Below are 22962 nucleotides of genomic sequence, written 5' to 3'. Positions count from 1 at the left end.
GTGGTGAACAATGATGTTGTCTTCCATACATGTGGAAGATGTGACAAAACCTGAATGCAGTTCTTTTTCTGGCACGGTCTTTGCCATAATGTTCAGGTATAGCACAGTGTATTTTGCCTACTGAACCTTAGAAAGAAATGGAGGGAAGTGACTAATGGGGTTATCCTTGAAGAAATACTTTTCCAGAAAAGATAGGCTGCAGTCTGCTGTGTCTTTTCTGGAATAGATGGGGACTGTGCAAACTAGAATGAACTGCACAGGGAGAAACATTGAATAAATTGCAAATCAAATAGAACTGAAGGTACAATCCTAAACATATTTCATAGTGTGAAGTGTCTCAGAAAATCAACCTGTTAAGTACAATACCAGATGGAAACGATTGGTAGAGTTACAAGAAAAATCAGACTCATGTCTGTAACACAGGAGGCTCCGCGTATCTTGATAGGCAGCTTGGAAAACCACAGACCCCATAGGATATATTCCATGGAGGAGTTTCGGTCCAAATGGCTTAATGGAAAAAGCAAATACGACCTGTTGTGTTTGTGTAGAGAAAACTATCAAATTCTGATGAGTAATTGTCATGGAAAGGACAAAGAGGGAAGTGCTTTCATGTAATCTTCAGAGAGGGAGAATAAAATATTTTGGCTGTAGCAAAAGCAGAAAAGATGTAGTCCTCAGAGGATTGTCTTCCCCATCTTACTTCTGTCACTGATGCAAAAAGAGAAATTAAAAAGCATAGTTCAGTGTTAACTTTTTTGCTTTATCCAGCTACCTTTCAGGTAATTTTTAGTCTGAAGAGAAACACTTCCTATGGTCAAAAGGCGCTGTTTTTACGGTGGTGGAGATTTGGGACGGGTGTCACACTACTGAATTTAGCAAAGTTATTTCAGATGCTCATCCTTGCAACTGGGAGGAAAATCCAATCTGTAAGTGTGAAGATAAAATGAATAACATTGAGATACTGGAAAGGCTTATTATGTTTCTTTGCAATTTGTTTGTTGTCTGTTGTCAAAATACTATCAAAGAACTCTGTGTGTTGCTAACTTAGCAATAATTTTGGAAAAGTTTCATAATAAAGCAGGGTAAACTCCAGTACAGGTTGCCCAGAGAAGTTGTGGAATTTCCATCTCTGGAAATTTTTTGAAACTGAGTTGTATGAAGACCTGAGCCACATGATCTAACTTTGAAGTTAGTCTGGCCTAGCTTCTGGTTAGACTAGGTAACCTCCAGAGGTCCCTTCCATCCTGAATTACTCTGACATTCTGAGCTATTATTCTCATTTGTTTCTGAAGTGCTGGGAATATTTGCTCAGAGTGGTACTGGCATAAAGTCCTACCACAGAAAAGGTTCTCAGAGCTGCTCAGTACACTCCTGTGCATGGGCAGATGAAGAAACGAAACACTAATGATATGGTACTTGCTGTACACTGCTGTATGGGAATGTCAGGGTGGGTTGCATCAGCATCTTAAAACATGGCTTGTATCTTTACTTTGATGACCAGCTATCTCACTACCAATGCTGTCAATTCATCAGCTGGAAATTTAGAGGAAAGGTCCCCTTGTTTCCAATGATCACCCATGGTCATGAAAAAAAGTGTGTTTTATCCTTGTATGTATTTCAAGTAGGAATAAGAAATATTAAAGCCATGAAATGGGGTGCTAGAGACAGTGCATTTGAAGTACTGAGTACTGCTTTGTTCATCCATGTTTAAGAAAGATGAATCGAAAGTGAAACAGATGCTGAAAGAACTACTATGGTGACCAAGAAGAGCGTTGTTTAGCACAGCTGAACACTAACTAAAACAAATACAGTTCCTCTCAGTGAATGTTTTGGGAGTAAACCCTTGGGAAAGACAACAGTCCATATATATCCAACCTGTAACTGTGTATTAATTGTCCATAAAGAAACATAACTGGAAATTGGAAGGCAGTTTCTTACTCGTAGGAGATTGAGCTTCTTGAGTAATGTCCTACTGGTAGGGCTAAAGACATAAAAATCCTCAAAGCTCTAACTTGTTTCCCAACTGATCGTTTTCTATGATCAGTTTTGAACAAAACTGAATGATGTGAATGCCTTCACTAAGAGAGTACTGGATTTCACTAGTTCACCAAGTCCTTCCTAGTCGTATGTTCCATATGGGCAAAGTTTCACTGTGAAGTGGAGCAGCTTTCCAAGATATTTATAGCTAGAAAATGCATTTGGAAGGATTACCATAACTTTCTGACTGTAGTTTTACTTGTGGAAAAATTAATACCGAGTATTTTCACCAAAATCAAGATTTCAAGAGAGCTGAAAACATAATCTTGAGTTTCACAGGCTTTTTTCCTTTTTATTGAAGAGAATACGAAATTCATGCTGAAAGTCCAGGCTGAAAGAAGATGAGGGAAAAGGGGCACATTTTGATCATCACATTAACTTTTGTTTTTCAGTGCCTGTGCTCTCAGCATAGTGTGGTGAAACTATCAAAACATTTCCACAGCATCATCTTCTCGTGTTTGTTTTTCAGTTTTTTTAATAAGCTGCTGGGTGTACATTTGGTGTTGCTGCTCTTTTTATTCTTTCTGTTATAGAAGTGCAGTACTTAATAGTCTAGTAGTAAATATCGTTTGCAATTTCTCGGAGGATCTCCAGGTGTACATCTTTGACTGGACTGTCCTGTGTCACCCCTTGGCCCTAGCTGTTGCAGCATGTCCCACTGGTAGGAAAAGGATGTGACTCAGGCATTCTGATGAGAAAATGTCAATGGGAAACTAAAAAATGGTTCATACAAAATACTTCTAGCAATTAGCTCATCTCCAGGGCGGCAGAGAAGAGAAACACTTAGTATTTGTAGGTTGTCAAGGAACCTGGGAACATTTCGTTCATTCAGTAAGTAAACAGGAAGAGTTTGGAAACAGTTTACAGCAGGTGCCAAAGGTTGTGGAATAAGGGCATGGTAATATGGGCTGTCTGCACTGCATACATCACTGACTGAAGTGCTTTCTTTAAGGTGGAGTTTTCCTTCTCCACTTATCTATTTATTTATTGAGCAGCGTATGCAAAATCAGTCATTTCCCCAAAATAATTTTAACCTAGCTTAGCACAATTTGAAAGAAAATCATGTGGGTGTACAGCACTAAGTGTTACTGAAATCTTCAGTATAAAATTGCTCGGATCTTGGAAGTGCACACCAGTACGGCGGACGTTGAAAGAGCTTCGTACTCAGTAGATCTTGGAATAGGTCGATATATTGGCTAGAATGGATTATCGTTGGGTAAACACCTGGAGTAGAAAGTGATCAAGGCACATGTATTTATGTGGACTATTGGTCACTAACATATCACAGAGACATATCATTTAAGGCTACCGTTTGATTGTGACATGGGATGCTGGCCTTGGAGAAGAATGAGGTAAGACTATTGCCGTGTTTTACCTCATCAAATCTCTGCAATTTTTGTAACCCAAAAGAAGGAAGACTGTTATCTAGGGCTCCTTGCACGTTTGATGAATCAAAACATGAATGTCATGTCCAAGGTCATACCCAGAAAATGTCACTGAGAGAGGAAAAGATATTCTGGTCTTCATCTGTTACCCTAAACATAAATACATTTGTCATCTTCCATTGGTCCCTTGCCTCATTTACGACACATCATACAACTTGATCAATGAGTCTTAGCATTTGTATTTACTCAGCTACTGAAAGAGGAAGGGGCTTCTGAGCAGCATACATTATCATAAAATGTCAAAATTCATAAAATTCTGTATTCTGGTATACATATTAGGAGCAGACAATTTTATATTCATTCTTTGACTTTTCAATGCCTGCCTTTGAACTTGCTAGTATCTATACGTGTATTAAAAATACAGGTGGGTGCCTAAAGACTTTTCCTATGATATTTCTGTGGAGAAAAACAATAAAAAATAAAGCACTAGCACACCACAGAGTGAACTGTCAGTAAGTCCTTTTGCCCTACTCTGTACCCCTTTTATCATAAGAAAAAAAATTACTGATTAGAACACGAGCATTAAATTAGCATTGTACTTCTGCCACACCTTTGAGTTTTTCACCAAAAGAACTAAGAAGTAACTTGATAAAAATCTTCATTGCATGCATCTTTCACTCAAATGTTAGTCGCAGTAATTTTGTTTTAATAATTTAGCATCCTCTTTTCTGCATATGCAAAATCCCTTTGCTGAATTCTTAGAACTTGGCATAATCAGATCCGCTGGCTTTTTCTTGGATCTAGGAAAAGTATGTCTGTCATAAGGACTGCGTTGTTACTGAAAGTGAAGTTGTCTCTCTTTTCTTCTGAGGAACTGAACTGTTGAAAAGCAGGCCATGGGGAGGGTGTGTGGTTTGTTTTGTTCTGTGTTTCTGTATCTATCTGTCTATCTATAAAATGAGACATTCAGAAAAACAATTCACTCCGAATGCGAGACAAACCTCTACATTGTGAGGAACTGAAAAATTACTCTGAAAAAGAAACGCATTGACTGTTTTTCACTCTACATGCTATGTATAATAAATGTGTCCTGTCTGGTATGTTTAAAGAACGGAATCAATCAGAGCGAGAAATGTCAATAGAGAACTGTTTAGGTGGGTTACAAATAACCCATCTCATCTGTCCTGAGCAATGCCTGTCCTGTCTGCCGGGCGCCCACCGCTGCAGGAGATGGGGGGGTTCCCTCTGCTGATGCCGCACATCAGGACTCTCCTGCGGGAGATGCACTTGAACTAGGACCAAGTCACTCGTCACCTAATGGTGCATGGCTGAAGTTCTGTGTCCTGTATTGCATTCTAGACCACACTAGGTGACTCTGGACAGAGGGACTTCTTCAGCAAGGGAAGGGAGAACCGGGTGTGGGATTACGTAGGACCTTTGTGATCAGAGCAGTGTCCATATAAACACTTTGTGAGGAAATAAGCATAGCTAAAAGTTAGTTTTCTGCTTAATTCTGTTTAATTTTGTATGCTTTTAATTCCAGAAACTGAAATTGCTCTGTGCATGGGTTTGTAAATATTTAACATGCATTTTTAATGAATAAGAAATTGACTTTAAGGGTCAGTAGCAGGTTTTGTTACTTTTTTGGGTACTTTTTAAAATTGTTTCTCATTATATTTGTAAATGTAATTTTAAAATCTTTAAAAAGAAATTAATATAGGCCATCAGAGAATAATCTCTAATAGATAACACTCATGAGTATTTTTTACTTCTATTACACCAGGATCTCAGAGTTTTTGATGAGTACCAAAGTCTTGCAAGGAAAAGAGATTTCCCGAGGTCATACAGTAATTTTATGGAAGATTCAGGAATAGAAAACAGCTCCATGCTTTATCTACTCTAATCAAATAGTTTTCTAGATGGTAGGCTATTTTCCTCAGCAGTCTTTGCAGCTTTTGTATGTTTCCTACAAGAGGCAATGTGCTTAAAAGATCATCCTGTGGAATAAAGTTTCAGAAAAAAATGATGCTTGGAGCAATCCTTGTTTCTTTGAACAAATTGCCCTAGTACATGCCTTTCACTATTGAAATTGTTTATAACGTACTCATGTTCAAAATAAGACTATTACTGAAACCGACTGGCTTTATTCATTAAAACATCAACAGAGCACTTGATGCTGGTGTGAATGACGAATTAAAATCAAAAGGTCTCAGATAAACTCATTACCATCACTCTGATGGCAAAGTGAGTGGAAAAATAGAGCATTTAAGTTACTTGACAAATTTATATGCCTAAAGAGAAGGTGTGAAATAAAGCCTAGCTGTTCTTCGTTATATGTTGAAGATTGCAGTATTTGTGAATGACACCAGACATTTGCCTGTAAGGCAGCAAGCCCAGTCCTGAAGTCAGGAGTAAGATGCCATTATTTTACATGTTTTAATACACTACATGCACACACATGCAGTTCCTTTTCTATGAGCCTTCAGAAAGGGAAAATAAAAGGATGGAGTAGTATGTCTGGAAAAATAAAGATAACTTTTAAAGTTAGCCAGGCTCCTCTATCCTGTTATCTTAACACAAATACAGATCTCATCACTGGCTTCAGCCCAGTTTGGCTTTTGAAGGTAAAATTGTGTCTCCTAATATGCCTTCAAGACATTATTGCACCTTTAGTTCTGAGGTCCATAAACCATTACTCTGGGTGCTCATAAATATGCATTTCCTTTACACTTCTAAGTAAGCTGCTATTGCTGTCATTCACTTCTAGTTAAGACCTGTCAGGTGGTGTTTCTGTTGAAGGAAAGAAGTTTAAATTATGGGCGAACTGAAGATATGTAGTTCTTAGGAGTGCTAAAATTATGAGTGAGTTGGAGAGATTATTCCATACAAGTAATTTTAGGATCCCAAGGGATAATGGTGATGTGTACACGAGATGTTCCCTTCTCCGCTAATTCCATTAAAAGCCTCTGATTTTTGCATTGCTGGGATGAGACTCCAAAAACCTGCTTTTCCGTCTTACATAATCACTTTCACAGTATCCTGTAACATCCACCTCTGCGAAGACTGTCAGTGCAGTGACTCCTGGAGTGACAGTGATATATAGGTCTGACAAAGCATCCTTTGCAATATGCTTCATTGAAGTGAGAACTGCAAATGCTGACGGTATTACTGGAAACCTTTTACTTAGGCAGAATTAATAAATTACAACTTGTATTCTGGGATGGTCTTGTAATATACAGCTGGTCCAGAATGATAGGACTTACTAGTAAGGAATTACTGCATCTTGGCAGACAGCATCCAATTTATTTTCAATTCTGAGAAAAGCATTATCCACTGGATAAGACACTGGATCAGGAGTTAAGGCATTCAGGATCATGGTTGTGCCATTCTTCTGATGCCTGACCCCATGCAAGTCTCTTCACCCAGATGTCTTTTCTTCCTTCCCTGACTCTTTCCTTTTTTAAAGGTGGCTCTGATTATTCATAGCGTGTTCCCCTCACCTCTTGCAGCTTCTCCACTCCTAGGTGAACACCATGGATCCCATACTTGGACTAAATCCATAAATTTAGTCCATTACCCACAAGTTCTAGCTCCAGTCCAGGCTTTGTTTGGTTCAGACTTGGGAAGCTTTTCTTTAGCAAGTTGTGACCAGTGGCAAATTAACTGTGAGTTGATCTGAAGCAAAGAAACTTTTTTATCTTGGCAGCAAGGATGCAGGCTAACATTAAAAAGGGATTTCAGCTCAACGAGGCAGGCATTAGAGAGAAGTGACCCTAGCTTCTCCTGAGCTGCGCTGCCTCTGAAGCTCTGTCCCTGGTTCATCATGCAACTTTGTCGATGTTCTTTGATTGCTGCAAGGCCTTTTTTTGTTTTTCATGAAATCAGATATTTGATTGAACGCTGGGTGATGTACTAATACCATTCAAATACTGCCCTCCTATCATGTGTGAGAACAGAAAACTGTGAAACTGTTAGAAATGGATGCCATGTGGTATCTGCAGTGGAAGTCCTGTACTCTGTTTCATATGGCCTTGTCTGTTGCCTGAGTTTTTCAGGTTTTCTGTGCCACCCCCAAGACCTCTCTGTTCCAGCTGGGGAAAAAGAAGCTGTAGGTGACAGGTTGTGTCCTTCCCTTCCTGGACTAGCTGTCACCATCCCTCCTCAAGGCAAGGTCCCACAGCAGAACGGCTGGTCAGGTTGGTTGGGGAGGTCTGTCACTCCCAGGAGGGTGCTCGTGGAGGAGCAGGGGCACGGGAGAAGGGATGGCTCCAGATCTGTGTGGTCCCACAGTCCCATTGTGACATCCCCCAGGGACAGGCTCTGGTTGCCTAATAAGGCTGGACACATCAGGTGTTGTGGGGTTAACTACAGAGGGAGAGAGAGCCTCCTCTCCTGAAACACCACTGACTCTTTATGCGGAAGGTTTAATATTATTATTACAGTACTTGGTGATGTTGTGATGCTTATTCAGCAACCACTGTTGTGAATGACTCAGTGATGTTGTCTGGCAGTAGCATGATATACACCGGAGTAACTGGGAATAAATTTCAGATTACTGGTATTGAAAACATTTTTCAGGCAGTGGTTGGTTTGGTCCTGTTCGTATGCTCAAGAGGTTAAATTTATTGCCAGAGATGTGGTCTGGAGAGTGTCTTGCTGGTTCAGGTCAGCTAGGGCTGTTGAAGGGGTTTTCTTCAGTGGGGAAAGAGGGAGGTGGATGTTGCTTTACTTTTGATCATGATCTTAGAATCATTTACATGTGTGGTGGTTTTTTCCCTAAAAAAATACCCCAGTAGGGAATCTTTGACTTCTCCTGTAACCTCAGATGTTCCTGTTCTGTTTAAGGTCAAAAGAAAATAATTTATGTAAGACAATGGGAGAAATTTCTGGCTATGTAGTTGCGGAGATAAGAAGAACAGAGAAGATATTTTGCGGAACATCTGTTACATGGGTATGCTTTATTGTAGGCAACTGAATTGGATGACCTGGTCATCAGTCTCTATATTTTCCTTTATTGTCTTTCAGTGCTCTCGGTGAAGAACTATTAGTAGTATTTTCCTACCTTCCTACCTAAGCACAGGCTAACTTTTATTGGAGCTAACCTCTAGTAATTATAAAGCCAACATCACAATAGCAAGCAAACAGATGGGACATATAATATTCATAAATTATTGATTGCAGCTTCCTCATCCTTCACAGTAAACTCTTCAGGACAGGGACAGACAGTGTCTTGTAAGCACCTACAGTACAACAAGGAGGTAAGCAACAGCCTAAGTGTTTTCTCAAATCAGTTCCATTTTCTCCTCTGACAGAGTAGCAAACCTTATCAATGGGGAAGAGGTACCATATGCCTTGACCTTGTCAAAGCTTTTTGACAATGTGTTCTGGTAAACAAACTAGAGATGCATGCATTGTAAAGCTACTGCAAGATGGGAACCAAACTGGTATGAAAACTGTTCTCAGTAGTTATTAATGGTTTATTGTCTGTTTGTAAAGTTATAATGATGGATCCATAGTGGTCTGTCCTGGACCCAATATTTTAATTGCAAGTGGGATGATGAATTTAGCTTGCAAATTATACAAGTATGGGAGACAGTAAAGAGATAAGAGTTTAAGATTAAAATTCAAACTAGATTTGAGAAATTGATGAAAAGGCTTGGAAAAATAGAATATAATCCAACAAGGAAAAGGGCAAGATTCTTAACTTTGGTATAAATAATGAACCTACAGTCTGAATATGGGTAAGATATGTTTAGGCAATAATTTTGGAGAAAGTTTGTAACAGCGAGCAGAGTCACAGGCAGACTGTGATTGAATGTGTGAGAAGAGTATATACATAAAGGATACCAATAAGGCCTCAGATGAAGTGCTGCGTTCAATTTTGTACAAAGATCAGGAAAAAAGTACAGAGGAGAGCAAGAGGAGCCCAGAAGACAAAGAGTGAAGGACTGGGACTGAAGGACTGGTTCAATCTGGAGATCATAAGACTTAAGAGATGTAAGGGCAGTCATTAAATATATAAAAGCCTTATGCAAAGAAGAAAGGAATAAATCGACTGTCTTCCAAGTCTGTGGTAGATATGACAAAAAGTAATGTTCTAAGAGTTCAAACAGGAGATTTGAGTTAGATATTGGACATGAGGAAATTTTTCATTATAAACCTAGTGAAGCACCGGCGGAAAGCTAATGAGGCTGGGCCATCTCCATTTTTAAGGACCTGTTTTTCTGTGACTCTGTAGTCCCTGTGCGGAACATGGTTGCTGGATGTGTCCTCCAAGTCGATATCTGTGACAGCAGTGTAACCATCTCTCTTTCTCTTGTCTTCGTTGCTTAGCTTCTAACTGGCAGATCCTCTCCTGTTCAGCTATTTCCCCTATTAAGTGAGCTAGGAGTACACCTTCAAACGGGGTATATTAAGAAAAGTCTGAGGGCTCTAGGGACAGTGATGGCAAAGACCAGAAGAGCACGCTCAGGACTTGCACAGCTCTGGAACAATGGGGCTGCATGCTACCTCCCTCTTCCTAGAAAGCTCTGACCATAAGTCTGTTTCCACTTATTTTGAGGTATAGCACATTTTCTTCTATTTGCAGCCAACAAAGTTAATGAAAATCAGCATAAGCCAAATTGGAGCTGGGAGCAGTTTGTCTCAGTAAGGCAGAAAGACTCTTTGTGTGCTGCATGTCCCTTTTACACACCTTATGCTGCCTTTTTCACACCTCTCATCGTCAGAGAAATAGTATGATAGTTTCCGTTCTCCAAAAATTATCTAATCAAATGTTCGATAAAAAGATGGCTTTTAATTGCATTAATGGTGGATATTTCACTCCTAAGCAGTAGTATTTTTGTTTTGCTTTTCTTATTTTCAGAATTTATACTAAAACATGGTTGTTTGAAAGTGCAACTGGTAGTAGTTGTTCCATAGCAAAGTAATAAAAACGTGCTGAAAACTACATGTGCATATCAGTGCACATATATTATGTAGGTTGAGAAGAAAAGAAGGGAAACACCCACCCCGTGTTCTGTTTCAAATTAGTTGTGTTAATTTATTTTTAAGAAAGGCATTTAATGTTTTCATAGTTGTCTGTTTGAGTGGGAAATGTTAAGGAGATTGTTGGTAAGGTTAATTGAATGGCCATCATGTGTGTTAAGATCCTCCTTTTCCATGGAGCTACTACTTTTTAATGGCTGTAGGCATGCACCTGTTGGGCTTGAGCAAAAATTGTAAATGATGATTTAGCGTTGAACAGAGTGAAAAAGGACTGCCCATCAAATAGTATCTAGTAACCATCAATATTTTTAGTGCTGTTCTTCAGATCTTTTATTATGGTCTTGCAATTAATTGAGTATATTCTACAGGTATTGAAAACAATGAAATTATCTGACTAATTAGCTGATTTTAAGTATTGATGTTATTTTTTGTTTTGTACATTATTGATAACCAGTTTTCTGAATTTCTTTTCTTAATTGCTTATATAGATTTTTAAAAAATTCTTTAAAAGAAGTATCAGAAAAGGTGCTAATTTAAATATGCTCTTAATTCCTCATTGCAATCAACATATGTCTAATACAAATTTTAAATGTAAAGCATTTTGTTAATGAAATACTGCTTTTCATGGCAACTCAGAGCAAATTCTGAGGGATTTTCTAAGGGATTCTGTTTCCAGTCAGAATATTATATTTAACAAATATTACCAGACTTCTGTTTTGGAATCAAGGAAAGATAGCAATAATTAAATGGGTATATTTTTGTATACTTAAGAATGCTTTATATATATATATATATATTTAATCTTGCATGCAGAATAAAAGGAAATTATTCATTTTAATGCATCCTTCTTGTTGGCTTAAAGTTGAAATATAGTTGGTGGAAAATTAATTTACCTCTCATGAATGACTGGTTGGATTATCTTTGTAGCATTAAATGTCAACCCTGAGCTCAGAGCACATTGTGTCTATGGTAAAAAGTTGTCCCTGAGCACTTAATGTTGTGTTAAATGATGATGTGTCCTTTGCAAATGTATTATTAGTGTCAAGCTGTTCCGTCTCTCAAGACTGAAAAATGGTCAGTGATTTGAGCTGCCATTAAACCTGAATAAAATAGAGAGAGGCTGGGGGGCGGTGGGGGTGTCATGCATTTTTTGAGTACAGACATACTCTTGAGTAGGTATAAGACATAACAAAATGTTTCTGTTAACCTAAGACTCAAAAAAATGTTTTTACTGGAAGGATGGTCAAATCTTGGAAAAGGTTGCTCAGAGAGGCTGTGGAATCTTCACCTTTGGCAATACTCAAAACTCAGCTAGACAAGCTCAGCTAGACGAGCTCCTTGAGCAACTGGAGCTAAATTTCAGGTTGGATCCAGTTTAGAAGTTGGCTCTGAACTGAGTGGAGGGTTGGACCAGGTGACCTCCAGAAATCCCTTCTAACCTAAAGTATCCTGTGAGTCTGTCGCTTAAAGCCCCAGGGACCATAGCTGGTACACAGGTATGGTTCTGAAGAAGCACTGTGATAATTATGGCACATCTTCACAACAGCGGCTTTGCAGTACAGACATAGCTGACTGGCTTGGGAACCACCATGGCATAGCTGAGCAAGGGTGGAAATCAAGCTGTGATTTTAGATGCATTTTACAGTCCCTTTGTGACTCTGTGGTGTTCTCTCTATAGTACTAGTAATACTCAAGATAGTAACTTCAAAGGTAATTTGGCCATGTCGACAAAAGTCCTGAGAGTCTAGATAAAATCATGTATGAAACTGGTTCTCCTTCTCCTCTTGTCCTTTAGATCTGGTTTCCTTGGCTCAGATTCATTCTGCTTAACCTTAGAGATGAAACCAACTCATCTGACTTGGGTGCTGAACATCTCTAGGCTTTCTCTGTCATTGATGACAGTAAAATAGGTGCTGCCACGGAGCACTTTAGGCTGACGTAGACTGCTGTCACTCACTCTTTGGAGAAGTCTTTCTATGGGAAGTAAAGAGAGACCTAGACAATCAATCACCTAAAACTGAAGTCAGGTGCAATGGCTGTGACCTTCTATGTCTTGCATGTAAGGAGGTTGTGGAGGATAGTGTGACTGAGCCTTCCTCCATCTTGGACCTTCGCCCCTGCCAGCGAGATCTGACTTTTCCCTTCCCCCAGTTACAGCAGGGAAAAAGGAGGGGATGCCCGAAGTCCGATGGTGGAAACCCTGAAAAGACCAGAGGACCATTTTCTTGTTCTGTATTTGTTTTGTGTGGTTTTGTGGAGGGTTCCTTGAACCTTCACTAATTCAGATCAATAATCTTAAGAAGAACATTGATTTCAACTTAACTAGGTGTGTGATTTCACACTTCCAGTTTGACAGTAAAGCTTTCCACAGTCTCGCTAGTTTCTAATTAGCTATGGATACATTTTAGTACAGGTTTCAGCATGAGTTACATTAATGTACTTTAGTTAAACTACTACTGGTAACTAAAATTTACCCAGTAGTTGTAGTTTTATTACACCTTAAACAATACTTTAACATATGAAATGGATTGCTACTGTATGGAAAATGTCTTACTAATGTTTTGATTATGACTATAATACCAGCACAGAAAGATTCAGGACAGCAGTTTGTTGGTTGTTACGAATTATACTGAAAGTGTTGAAAGGAATTTTAAATCTGTAATGTTGATTAGCAAATTTTACTATCTGTCAGGTTTTTTGGCATGCTGTAAATAACTCATCTTCAAATAATTTGTCTGAGTAATTAAATTTAGATTGCACATTTCTCATTTCAAATATTTTGACTCTTATCTATTTGCTTTTCCATTGTGGCTTAATTGGTGTGGTCTATATAAACGGACAATAAATTTATATACCTTTGTTATAAAGATCAGTCAGTGAATAGAACTTGGTATTCATCCCAGACAGAATTATGATTGAATGTATTTGCAAGATTAAAGCACTGAATTTACTTTTTTCTAATTAAAGGCAATTAAAGATTTGCAGACACAAATAAAAGACAATGAATTGAGGAATAAGTGTAGGAGCAAGTCCATTTGCAGGTGAAAAGAAGTGCCTTTGAAGCAGAACCAGCTGTATTTTCATTGAAAGAATAACAGTTTAGGAAGCTTTTCTGCATGTGCTTGCTTGATAGCATAATGTACTCATAAGCAGCTTACACAGTACAGTATTCAGAAAATAGCAGTGCATTAATTTTTAAAGTAGCAAATGCAGGCAAAGAGCAATGCTGCCACATGATGATAATGAAGGTGGATATTGTAAAGTCTACTGAGAGAAAAGAAAGCAGGGAGCTCCCGAAATGTGAACATTTATAAAACAATAACTAGATATTCATATGATAATAAGCTTGGACAGCAGCATCAACAAAGGCCAAAGATGCAGTCCTGTTTCTGCTTAAGCCTGATGAATTGAAAAGCAGAGCGGCAGTCTTTAGTCTGTTATTCAATTCCAGTAATGAGCTATTGTTAGAATGAAAGACTAAATATCTAGAAGGGTTAGGAATCTATTTTTTTTTTTGTCGTGAAGTTATTCTATAGATTTGTTCAGGTTGTATCTTAAATGGCAGCATCTTTAAACACAATCCTAAATGTAGTCAATTTTCTTAAATATAGTGCTCAGCATGTTGCATTCTCAGTTACATATATGACAGAGCTTGGTACATATGCAAAAGTACAGTGTTATGCATACTACCTAGTAATGTCACAGTATTTCTGTAGAATGAAAAAAAAAAAATGGTCACCCAGAACTGAACAAACTTGTCTAGCTCATGTGTATTATTTAGTTCAAGTTTTGCATTAATCATGCTGTCATTGGATGTTTAGGTAAAAAGAATACTGAATATACAAGGTCAGGTAGTTTCTAATCTGTTATTAAAATTGTTGAATAGAACATATATGGGATCTCAATTTCCATTGTCAGTAGAGATAAATCACAAAAATTCTTTTGAAATCCATAGATTTTTAATCCTAGTTACAGGAGGAGGAACAAACTCATGTTGCATATTGTATGAAACCCTAATATTCACTCTGAGGGAGACTCTTTGGCATTTTTCACAATACAGCTGTGTTTAGTAGCTCAAAAAGTCCCCGTCTTTCACCCTTATCTTCACCCTTTTCTAATCCTACAGCCAGTGGAATAGTCTTCATTTCTACCTGTGGAAAGTTTTCCAAGCAGGATCTGTAAACAAGGCACAACTCAGTTCAGCTGCTACTGGGGTCACTTTGCCACCAAAGGAATGGAAAGAACTGTGCAAGAAAGATGGAAGGAAGGGGCGGGATAAAAGGTGAGCTCTGGAGAGCTTCTGGAGGGCAAAGGCAACTTCAAGCACTGAATTGGAAAGGTGGATGATCTCTGCACCTGGTCTTGGGAGGGACTGGCAGGAAGCAGGACAAGCAGAGAGATGATGGCTGTAGTCGGTAAGAAAAGTTGCCTTATCATGGACTAGTTCTTTGGCCTTAAATATGGAAAGAAAGTGATGGACTCAGAAAAAGTTGTAAAGAAAAAAAAAAGGGAAATGGGGTAGTTGTAAAAAATAGTTAAAGAAGGCTGCCACTGGAGTTTGAGAGAAGAGATGAGATGATGAATTGATAATAATAATGAGAAGTAGAAGAGGAAAGTAAGATTTAGTCTGGAAATTTTCCAGTTCTATCTTTTTGGCTTCTTCTTCTTGCCTTCATACATTCCCTCAGGAAAGCTCAGTGTCTTGAATAGACATTGGGAAAAGCAGACAAATGGGGCTTTGTCTGATGAGTCCATCTTAACTGGGTTTGACCGTCACTTCCTGGGAAGAAGAAACAGCTTAAGCTGATGACTCTGACAGATAAATGTACAAGAAAGCTTGCAGGATAAGTGAGACAAAACTAGAAGACTTTGGGAGTGTGAATATACATATTCCAACTGGTTGAATTAGCAGGCCCCAAAGAACATAGGGAGCCTGTATTATTTATTTCTGCTTCTTTTCCAGGTGGTAATGATCAGTATTCACGTGGTAGGGGCTTTGCATTTCATAGTTCTTTATAGTCCTGTAGTGCAGTCGTCTTTCCCAAGGCCTCAGAAAGTTCAGATGTTTTAAGAGTCTTTTAGTACAATTGCTGAATCTGGTTTTCATTACAAAGAACTCCACAGATGCCCTTTTTGAACTTTTGCACTTGGTGGACTCAGACTGCTTCCCTACCGTATTTTTTTTTTCCTTTTGGCTATCACATTTAGCAAGGAGAGTGGTAAATTAATGGCAGGTGCATAGATTTGGAGAACTGCCAGCTCTAGAGTCATTATTAAAATAGCCTATTTGTTATACAGGGAGGTTAGTTGTTTGTATCAGATTTAATATGAGTCTGGAAGTATTCTCTAGATGAGTCGAATCCAGTCTTACCCATAGCCACGATACTGGAATAAACAGTAGCAGAGTGCCTGAAACCAAGGGAAAGAAGACCAGTAAGCGTTCCTTTTTCTTGGAATAGACTTGGTCCTGCTGATAGACATAGTTCACAGACTGGGTCTCCTGTGCAGTATTTACCCCTGCTTGTGTCACCTTCACAGTTGAGCCTTGGAGAGGAGGAGGAAGAATGGGCAATGGGAGGAAGGGGAGGTGGGTTTCAGGAGCTGACTTCTTTCTCTTTCCTAATATGCCTTACAAAGCTTTCTAGTTTTCATTATCTAATGCTGTTGCATCCATGGAAGGGAAACCTCTGACTGCCCTGCTTTATTTACCCTAGATGGGAGAGAAGCAAACCTGAATTATGAGAACTGAAATTGAACTTAGTCCTTGTCAGTTATATACTTCTAAATGAAGGTATTTTTCTTGCTTAAAACATCTCAGATGGATAAATTTCTGTAGTTTGTTCACAAGTAAGTAAGAACAGCTGCATCACTTTATTGAAAGTTGGCTCCCAACAAACAAACAAAAAAATTCAAGGCTGGGGTATATCTGTGCCAAATTTCAGCCTGGAGTGAATTTTTATGAGTTATAAACTCCTGCCATTTATAATGGAAATTCTGACAGCTCTTTAACTATTTCATAGCAAAAGTACGACTGCAGTACTTTATGGAGAAGAAACACGTTCTCTTTCTGGGTGGCTTCATCTCATGACTTAGCCATTTTGGTGGTTCCTGCAATTCTTTCACTAACTGTTCAAAAAATTGCTCTACTCCTGATGCATCCTATTATCAGATATCATTGACTTCTGAAGAATAATGCTGCAGTGGTCATGTCCTGCAAATGAGATACATTGACTGGATTAATATATTGGAGCATCAGACATAAATAGTCATTCTGTCATCTTTTCTTTACTCTGTCCTCTAAGAAGGTTCCATGGATATATGCTCTTTTTTTTTTCTCAATAGATATGGTTTCAGTTATTTTTCCTTCTGTCATTGAGTATTTTCTAAGTTATTTCAGGTCTTTTATGAATAATATCTGACCAAAGGATAATACGGAAACCTTCACAATATATAATCCCTAGGGCTGAGGAGAGATTATACAATGAAAGCAAATTCGTAAGCGAGTTCAGCATCCACAATATGCTACAGAGAGGAGCTCTGTATTGAATATGCGCAGAGCGATAGAGAGAGTAGATAAAGGCAGAGGTGTGTTACCACGCATCCAGTATATCACTGAAGAAGACTTGACTTTTCTAATTCATGTTTCAGCATTTCACCACTGCACTATAATATCGCAGTTTTGAAGGTGACCATAAAATTAGAAGTTTGCACTATTGATTATGAATGTAAGATCACATCTGGTTGAGCAAATGGGAGTGTTGCATACACAAAACTACTGGGCACTGTTTTAGAGGAAAGGTTAAATTATTTGAATGTAACAATAATGAAAGCTAATGTACAGCTAGGTAAAATTAATGGTTTAAAAATGGCCAAATATTTCTGCTTTAACCACTGTAGCTCGCCTTTGGAAAGAGACAAAAAGGACAAAAAGGCATGTATGCATTAGGGGAGAAAAAATGGAAAAGGCCTTTTTAAAAAGCCAAAGCAGTTGTACTGAAGCTCTACCCCTCTGAGCAGTTTTTTCACAGATTCCACTTTTCCCTCTCCTCCTTTTATGACTGAATCTGTACTGTCTGTACCTTGATTTCTGTTGACTTAAAGAAGCTGTGGTTAATAGTACATAGTACACCAGTAACAGGCCCTTCAGACAGCAAAAATATCCCTGAGAGATATCAAGTGGTTTATGGTTTATTATTGAGATAAATGATTTATGCCCATTCTAAGTACTTGCATCTCCTCCTCTGAACTCAGTTCATATGGACTCACAGTAATCCAACACTTGGCTGCACTCTTTGTGGCTGCAAGAGGTAGTCCCTGTAACTTTTAAAAAGTCCGTCTAAGACACTTGTAGAACATTCTATGTAACATGTTTCTACAAGCAGGTGGTATGAAGCAATGGTTTTATTAGCACTTACTCGGACTGACTCGCATGTCTCCTAGTTCTGATACTTGCAAATAATATTCCGGTTCAGAATGATGAAACATTTACACTCACCATAATGTCCTGTATTACACATTTATATATGCATTAGAGATGACTAACCAACAAAAAGTATAATGAAAATTTTGTTTTGATTGAAATGTGAGGGAAAAACATTATCCACCTTTAATCTACTTATTTGCTGTCTGATGCTTACTGAACAATTTAATAAACATTGTACTAGTGGGTGGCTATCCGTACGTGTATTTTGATGTCCCTCTGGAGTAAAAGGTTCTAGGCTGTTTTGTCGGTTCTTGCTTGTTGCTGTCATTGTCTGTGTTAAGGACCGTTGTTCCATGGATTGAGCCCCTGTCTTACAGAGTAGCTCCTGTTTAAGGTGCTGGACTGTGGGATGTTTTCAAAATGTTAGATCTGACTTTTCAACTGAAATAATTGCTGACATTCTTTATATTCTTTTTGCATGATTTTCATTAAATGTGCTTTTCTACTCTAGGAAAACAAGATTATAAGAAAACCAGACCTATGTTAAGAGCTACAAGATTAAAAGCAGAGGCCAAGAAAACTGCAGTAGGCGTAAAGGTAGAGATCTCTTTGATAGCTTATCCCACCTTTGTGTATATGTTGTTTCTTTTCCCCATAGATGTACTGTGTGAACATCGATTTCTGAGAGATATTGTTTATGAGATTTCAAAATACAAGTGCAATGCCAGAATCTAAAATATTTATGATGGACTACTTTTATTTAACCCTAAAATAACTAGAATAGTTGGAATGCTAAAAGATGTTAAGTAGTCCATGTCCTTGTTATGATGCATAGCTACTTTAAGGTCAATAAAGTACTATATGCTTAGAAAATTGATCTTTTCAGGGAGCCTCTCTACACACAGAACAAATGCTTTAACGATTTCATATAGTTATAAAAATTACAATAAACATCTTCCTTCTTCCTCTTCCTATCTTGTACCCAGGAGTAATTTAAAGACTGGGTTTGTTAAGTATTGTAAATTCTCAGTGTTATTATCTCAGTCTACATCCTTGTGTACTGCCTCTGACTTGGAAAAAGAAGGCTTAACTGACAGTAAAACACAGGGAAAGGTACTGAACTTTATTTTGGATATGTCCCTTTTTCGGGCAGGTATGAAGTATAATAATGACTATTTGATCACAGCTGTGAATATGAGCAAGGAGGACAATTAGGAATATTTTGTGCTATCTTCTACCCTGTGTGTCATCAAAATGGGATTTATCTGAACGCACATTGTGTATTTAAGTTGCATCCGGTATTTTTCCCTCAAACTTGTTTTTGAATCAAATTGATATACAATTATCTTAGCATCAAGGGTGAAAACCGAGTAAAATGAAAAAGTGGATCAAATACCTGAGTATTCTAGTGAAAGAAACTTCAGAAATGTTAAAAGGAGAACATTTTCTTGTTTCTGGCAGATGAGAAATCAATTTTTTCAAGTTATAGCTTATAGCAAATGCCAAGGTATTACTACCAAGCTGTAACAGCTGTTGAGCTGCCAGATGATGTATTTGGTTGTCTTCCAGAATTTGCTATTATAATCACGAAACAGTGCTTCTTTTTGCTTCTGATTGCTGATCTCGATCAAGCATTACCGTGCAATGCAGTATGTTTTCACAACATAATCTCCTCAGTTAGTGCTGTGTGTCAGGTTTTAATGAGAAAAAGTAGATTGCCTTTTTTGTTTAAAGGATAGATTATTAACCTTTTGAGTTCAATGTTTTTTCCTTCCTTTCTTATCAAATTTTACTTTTCGTTTTACTTTCAATGACATGACCTTTTAAAAGTGATGTTCTACTTGGAGACTTTTACTGTACAGCCCAGTTCTTTCAAAATGTGCAAGTGTTTTGCATGTCTTTCACAAGTGAGAAAAATAAGAACCTTGGCCCTTCCAAACCTGTTTTGTTTCCTTATTTTCTTAAGTAATTCTTACTTTAAAATGAAGGAGAATAAGAAAGCATCTGTGTAATCATATGTATAATGAGGAATCGAGTATTAGTGAGTAAAGAAATCGAGATCAGTTTATTTTGGACAAATATATTCCTGCATATTATAGGAGAACACCAGCTGACTTCTAGGTCAGAATGAGTTTTGCTGTCAAGGCACACACGTGCTCTCCAGGTCTTGGGATGTTGTGTTTCTGGGGTTCTGCTAGTTGCAATGTACAATGTTTGAGGTTTGCAATTCTGCCTCTGCCTTAAAAAAAACCAGAAGAAATTCTTTAAAATATTGTCTTCCGGTTGTAATATTTTTTGCATCCCTGGACCTTAAAATATGACTCTGGATCATCCCCAAACAGATCACAGTCATTTGCTTTGCTTCCGAATTGCTGAGAAAAGCTGACAGAGCTGAAGGTGAGTTGGGCACTTTTCGGGGATATACTTGTGGGGGAAGGAAAGCAGGGCCTTTGTGCGCATCCTTCTCACTGAGCCTGCTTAATGCCAATAACCTCAGGCTTACTAAATGTTACAATACTTCTACCAGAATATGGGCAATCCCTGTAAAATAAAACTCTGCGCTTCTACTGACAGACCCTGTGGTGCTCAGCACAGAAGCAAGGCATATTTAAGGTCTTGGGGTAAACTTACACCTCTTCCCATCCCGCAGTGACAGCTCTTCACCCTGCGGTTCCCACCACGGGCAGCGGTCGGTCGTGCCTGCAGAGCCTGCGGGGAAATCGCCCTCCCTGCCCCAGAAGAGGCTGCCAAGTTGTGAAACCCCAGAACCTCTCCCCCTGTCTCAGGCAGGGCTTGTTTTGCCATTGTTAAGTTCCTCCAGCTGTCCCAGAGCAATCTTCTTACCTTCATCCTCCATACCTATCCCAGATACTCCTCTGTTGTCTTCTGGATAAATTTTGAATTAAGAATTTCTTGAAGTCTCCTGCTTAGTGTGACAGTAGGGTGTTAAACCGCTCCTCATGTCTGTGGCTGTCAGAAGAGTCAGCAGAGTTGAGGTCCCATCAGGTTATGTACATTCATTAAACTATTTTGAGGCTTCCGTGTGCATTCCTTTAATTGTTTCCTAATATTCAGAGTTTTTGAGTGTGCCTGAGCTTTCCTTTGGGAAGGTATCCTCACAGTTGTCCCTTCATACTAAAGAAGTTTTCTGATGGTGATAATTGACATGATTCACCTTCCAAAGGCTGGGATTTTAGTCTTTTCATATGATGTAGGCCCTGATTCTGTGCTGTGACAGTTGATTAACTTCAATCTGTGTTGAGGGAAAAAAAAAAGTGGTGTAACTACAGTGCAATGTAATAAGTAGGCAACACTTTAAATAGAAATGTCTGAAGTTCTTGTAAATCTCTGAAAAAACACATACATATGTGTATTGACCATGTATTTTTTTTGTTTATCCAAGTTTCAGTACATGATGCAGTATGCAGGATTTCAAAATATATTACCATTTTCCTGTAAAAAGCTAAGTTGCAGTTAATAAAAATATGTAGAGGAAGGATATCCTTATCATACATGTAAAAGTACAAGCTCTCTAGGAAAGAGGAATATTTTTATAATTCTGTGAAATACCTAACACAATACGTACCTTACCTACACTTAAAACTATAGGATTTTTAATGCTTCTTGATACCTCTGGAGCTGTTTTGCGGTAGTGTCCTGAAGAGGCCATATTCATGGCTGTAAACTAAGACTCGGTGTAGTATTGGGGGAGGGGGGCGAGAAGACTGGAAAATCGTGAAGGGATTTTAGGCTTTAATTTCTATGAAGATAATGAAATTCAGCTGTTGTGTATTTCACCATGAGAGCTGACAACATTCGCTTAAAAAAAAAAGGCTTTATAAATGACATAAAACTTTTCAGAACCAATCCCCTGGAGATCCTTCACATTTCGTCGCTGGCATACTAATTAGCTTGTCTTGTCAAACTTTGATTGCCTTGTCATTTTAATACAAGGTTTAAAGTAACAAAGTTTCTTTCAGTCACTGGCATTTAGTACTTTTTAATTTCCCCAATGAGAGATTTTATCCGTGTTGATAATGTCAGAGAAGCAGCTAAGCACTAATAACTATCAAAAGTTAGTTCAAGCAGGGTGACCATGCTAGTATTTGGTATGTGTAATATTTGCTCTTTAAACATGTTTAAAAATTAAATATTGTAGCAGAACTATTGTGCTGGCTCTGTTTATATATGTGACGCTAACGCAGACAGTGCCAAAATATACGGTATCTCTTGGAAAAGCAGGACCCCTGTCTCGAGAAACAACTTGGAGAGAAAGCAGTGTGGTGTGTGTCTCCTCGTGTTTGGATAAGACAAAATTCTTTGTAGCAGTACCAAAAAGGGAGCCTCTGAACCTTCTCTGTGTGGTTGTTTTGTTGTCCTGCTGCGAGGACCCCATGCTGGTGGAAGCCCACCTGCTCATCCTTACCAGGTGGAGCAGCAAGGGGTCTGCACCATCGATGCTAACTCTGCCCTTGGTGGGTGAGGAAGAGGTGCCAGCAGGAGGGTGGTAAGTCAAAAGTGGTTTGAGGAATGTGGAAGCTCAGCCCCAGATAGCTGGGGTTTGGTATGCAGAGGCCGAAAGTAATGCGAGTTCTTGGCGAGAGATTCGTTTCACAGGCTGCAAGAATGAATCAGTGGTCCATGGGATAGATGATGAAGTTTTCTCTCTTGTTGAAAGGTAGACACAAATCTGAACAGTAGTATTTTACATCCACTCGCAAAGACATAATCGGCTGCAGAATACCACTCCATGGAGAATTATTAGCAACATAGTACATCGATTGAGCTAAGGAAAAAATGTTTTCTAAAAAAGTGAGAGCTTACTGTCTGTCATTCTTTTGCATATCTATTTAATCTATTGTGTAGCTAGCTAGCTCGCTATTAAGAGTTTATCTCATCTGGAACAAGTTATGTATGAATAGATAACAAGGCATTCCTAGTGTATTTTGGCAAAGGATATTCTCTGATTTCACGCTGTTCATAATCTGCTAAGTTAGTGAACTACATTTGCCAAGATAAGTTGGGAATATAGTTTCATAGCTTTGCAGAAATTAAGGCCGCAAGGGACTGTTAGATCATTTGATCTGGCCTTCTATATGTTACAGATCATAAAATTTCGTCCAAATACTT

General features: G+C 38.5%; 1 protein-coding gene across 1 annotated transcript in view; it reads left to right on the top strand.

Moving 5' to 3' along the window:
* Window positions 1-22962, top strand: part of TRIQK (triple QxxK/R motif containing) — a 39647-nt gene that overhangs the window by 10886 nt on the left and 5799 nt on the right. The window contains exon 2 of the mRNA XM_009703607.1: window positions 18344-18429. Coding sequence (XP_009701909.1) covers window positions 18344-18429 — 86 coding nt within the window. The remainder of the gene's footprint in view (window positions 1-18343; window positions 18430-22962) is intronic.

The sequence above is a fragment of the Cariama cristata genome, unplaced genomic scaffold, assembly GCF_000690535.1.
Source record: "Cariama cristata isolate BGI_N322 unplaced genomic scaffold, ASM69053v1 scaffold31800, whole genome shotgun sequence".
NCBI classification, from domain to species: Eukaryota; Metazoa; Chordata; class Aves; order Cariamiformes; family Cariamidae; genus Cariama; species Cariama cristata.
Note: the sequence above shows the minus strand (reverse complement) of the source record. Positions and strands in the feature narration are given on the sequence as shown.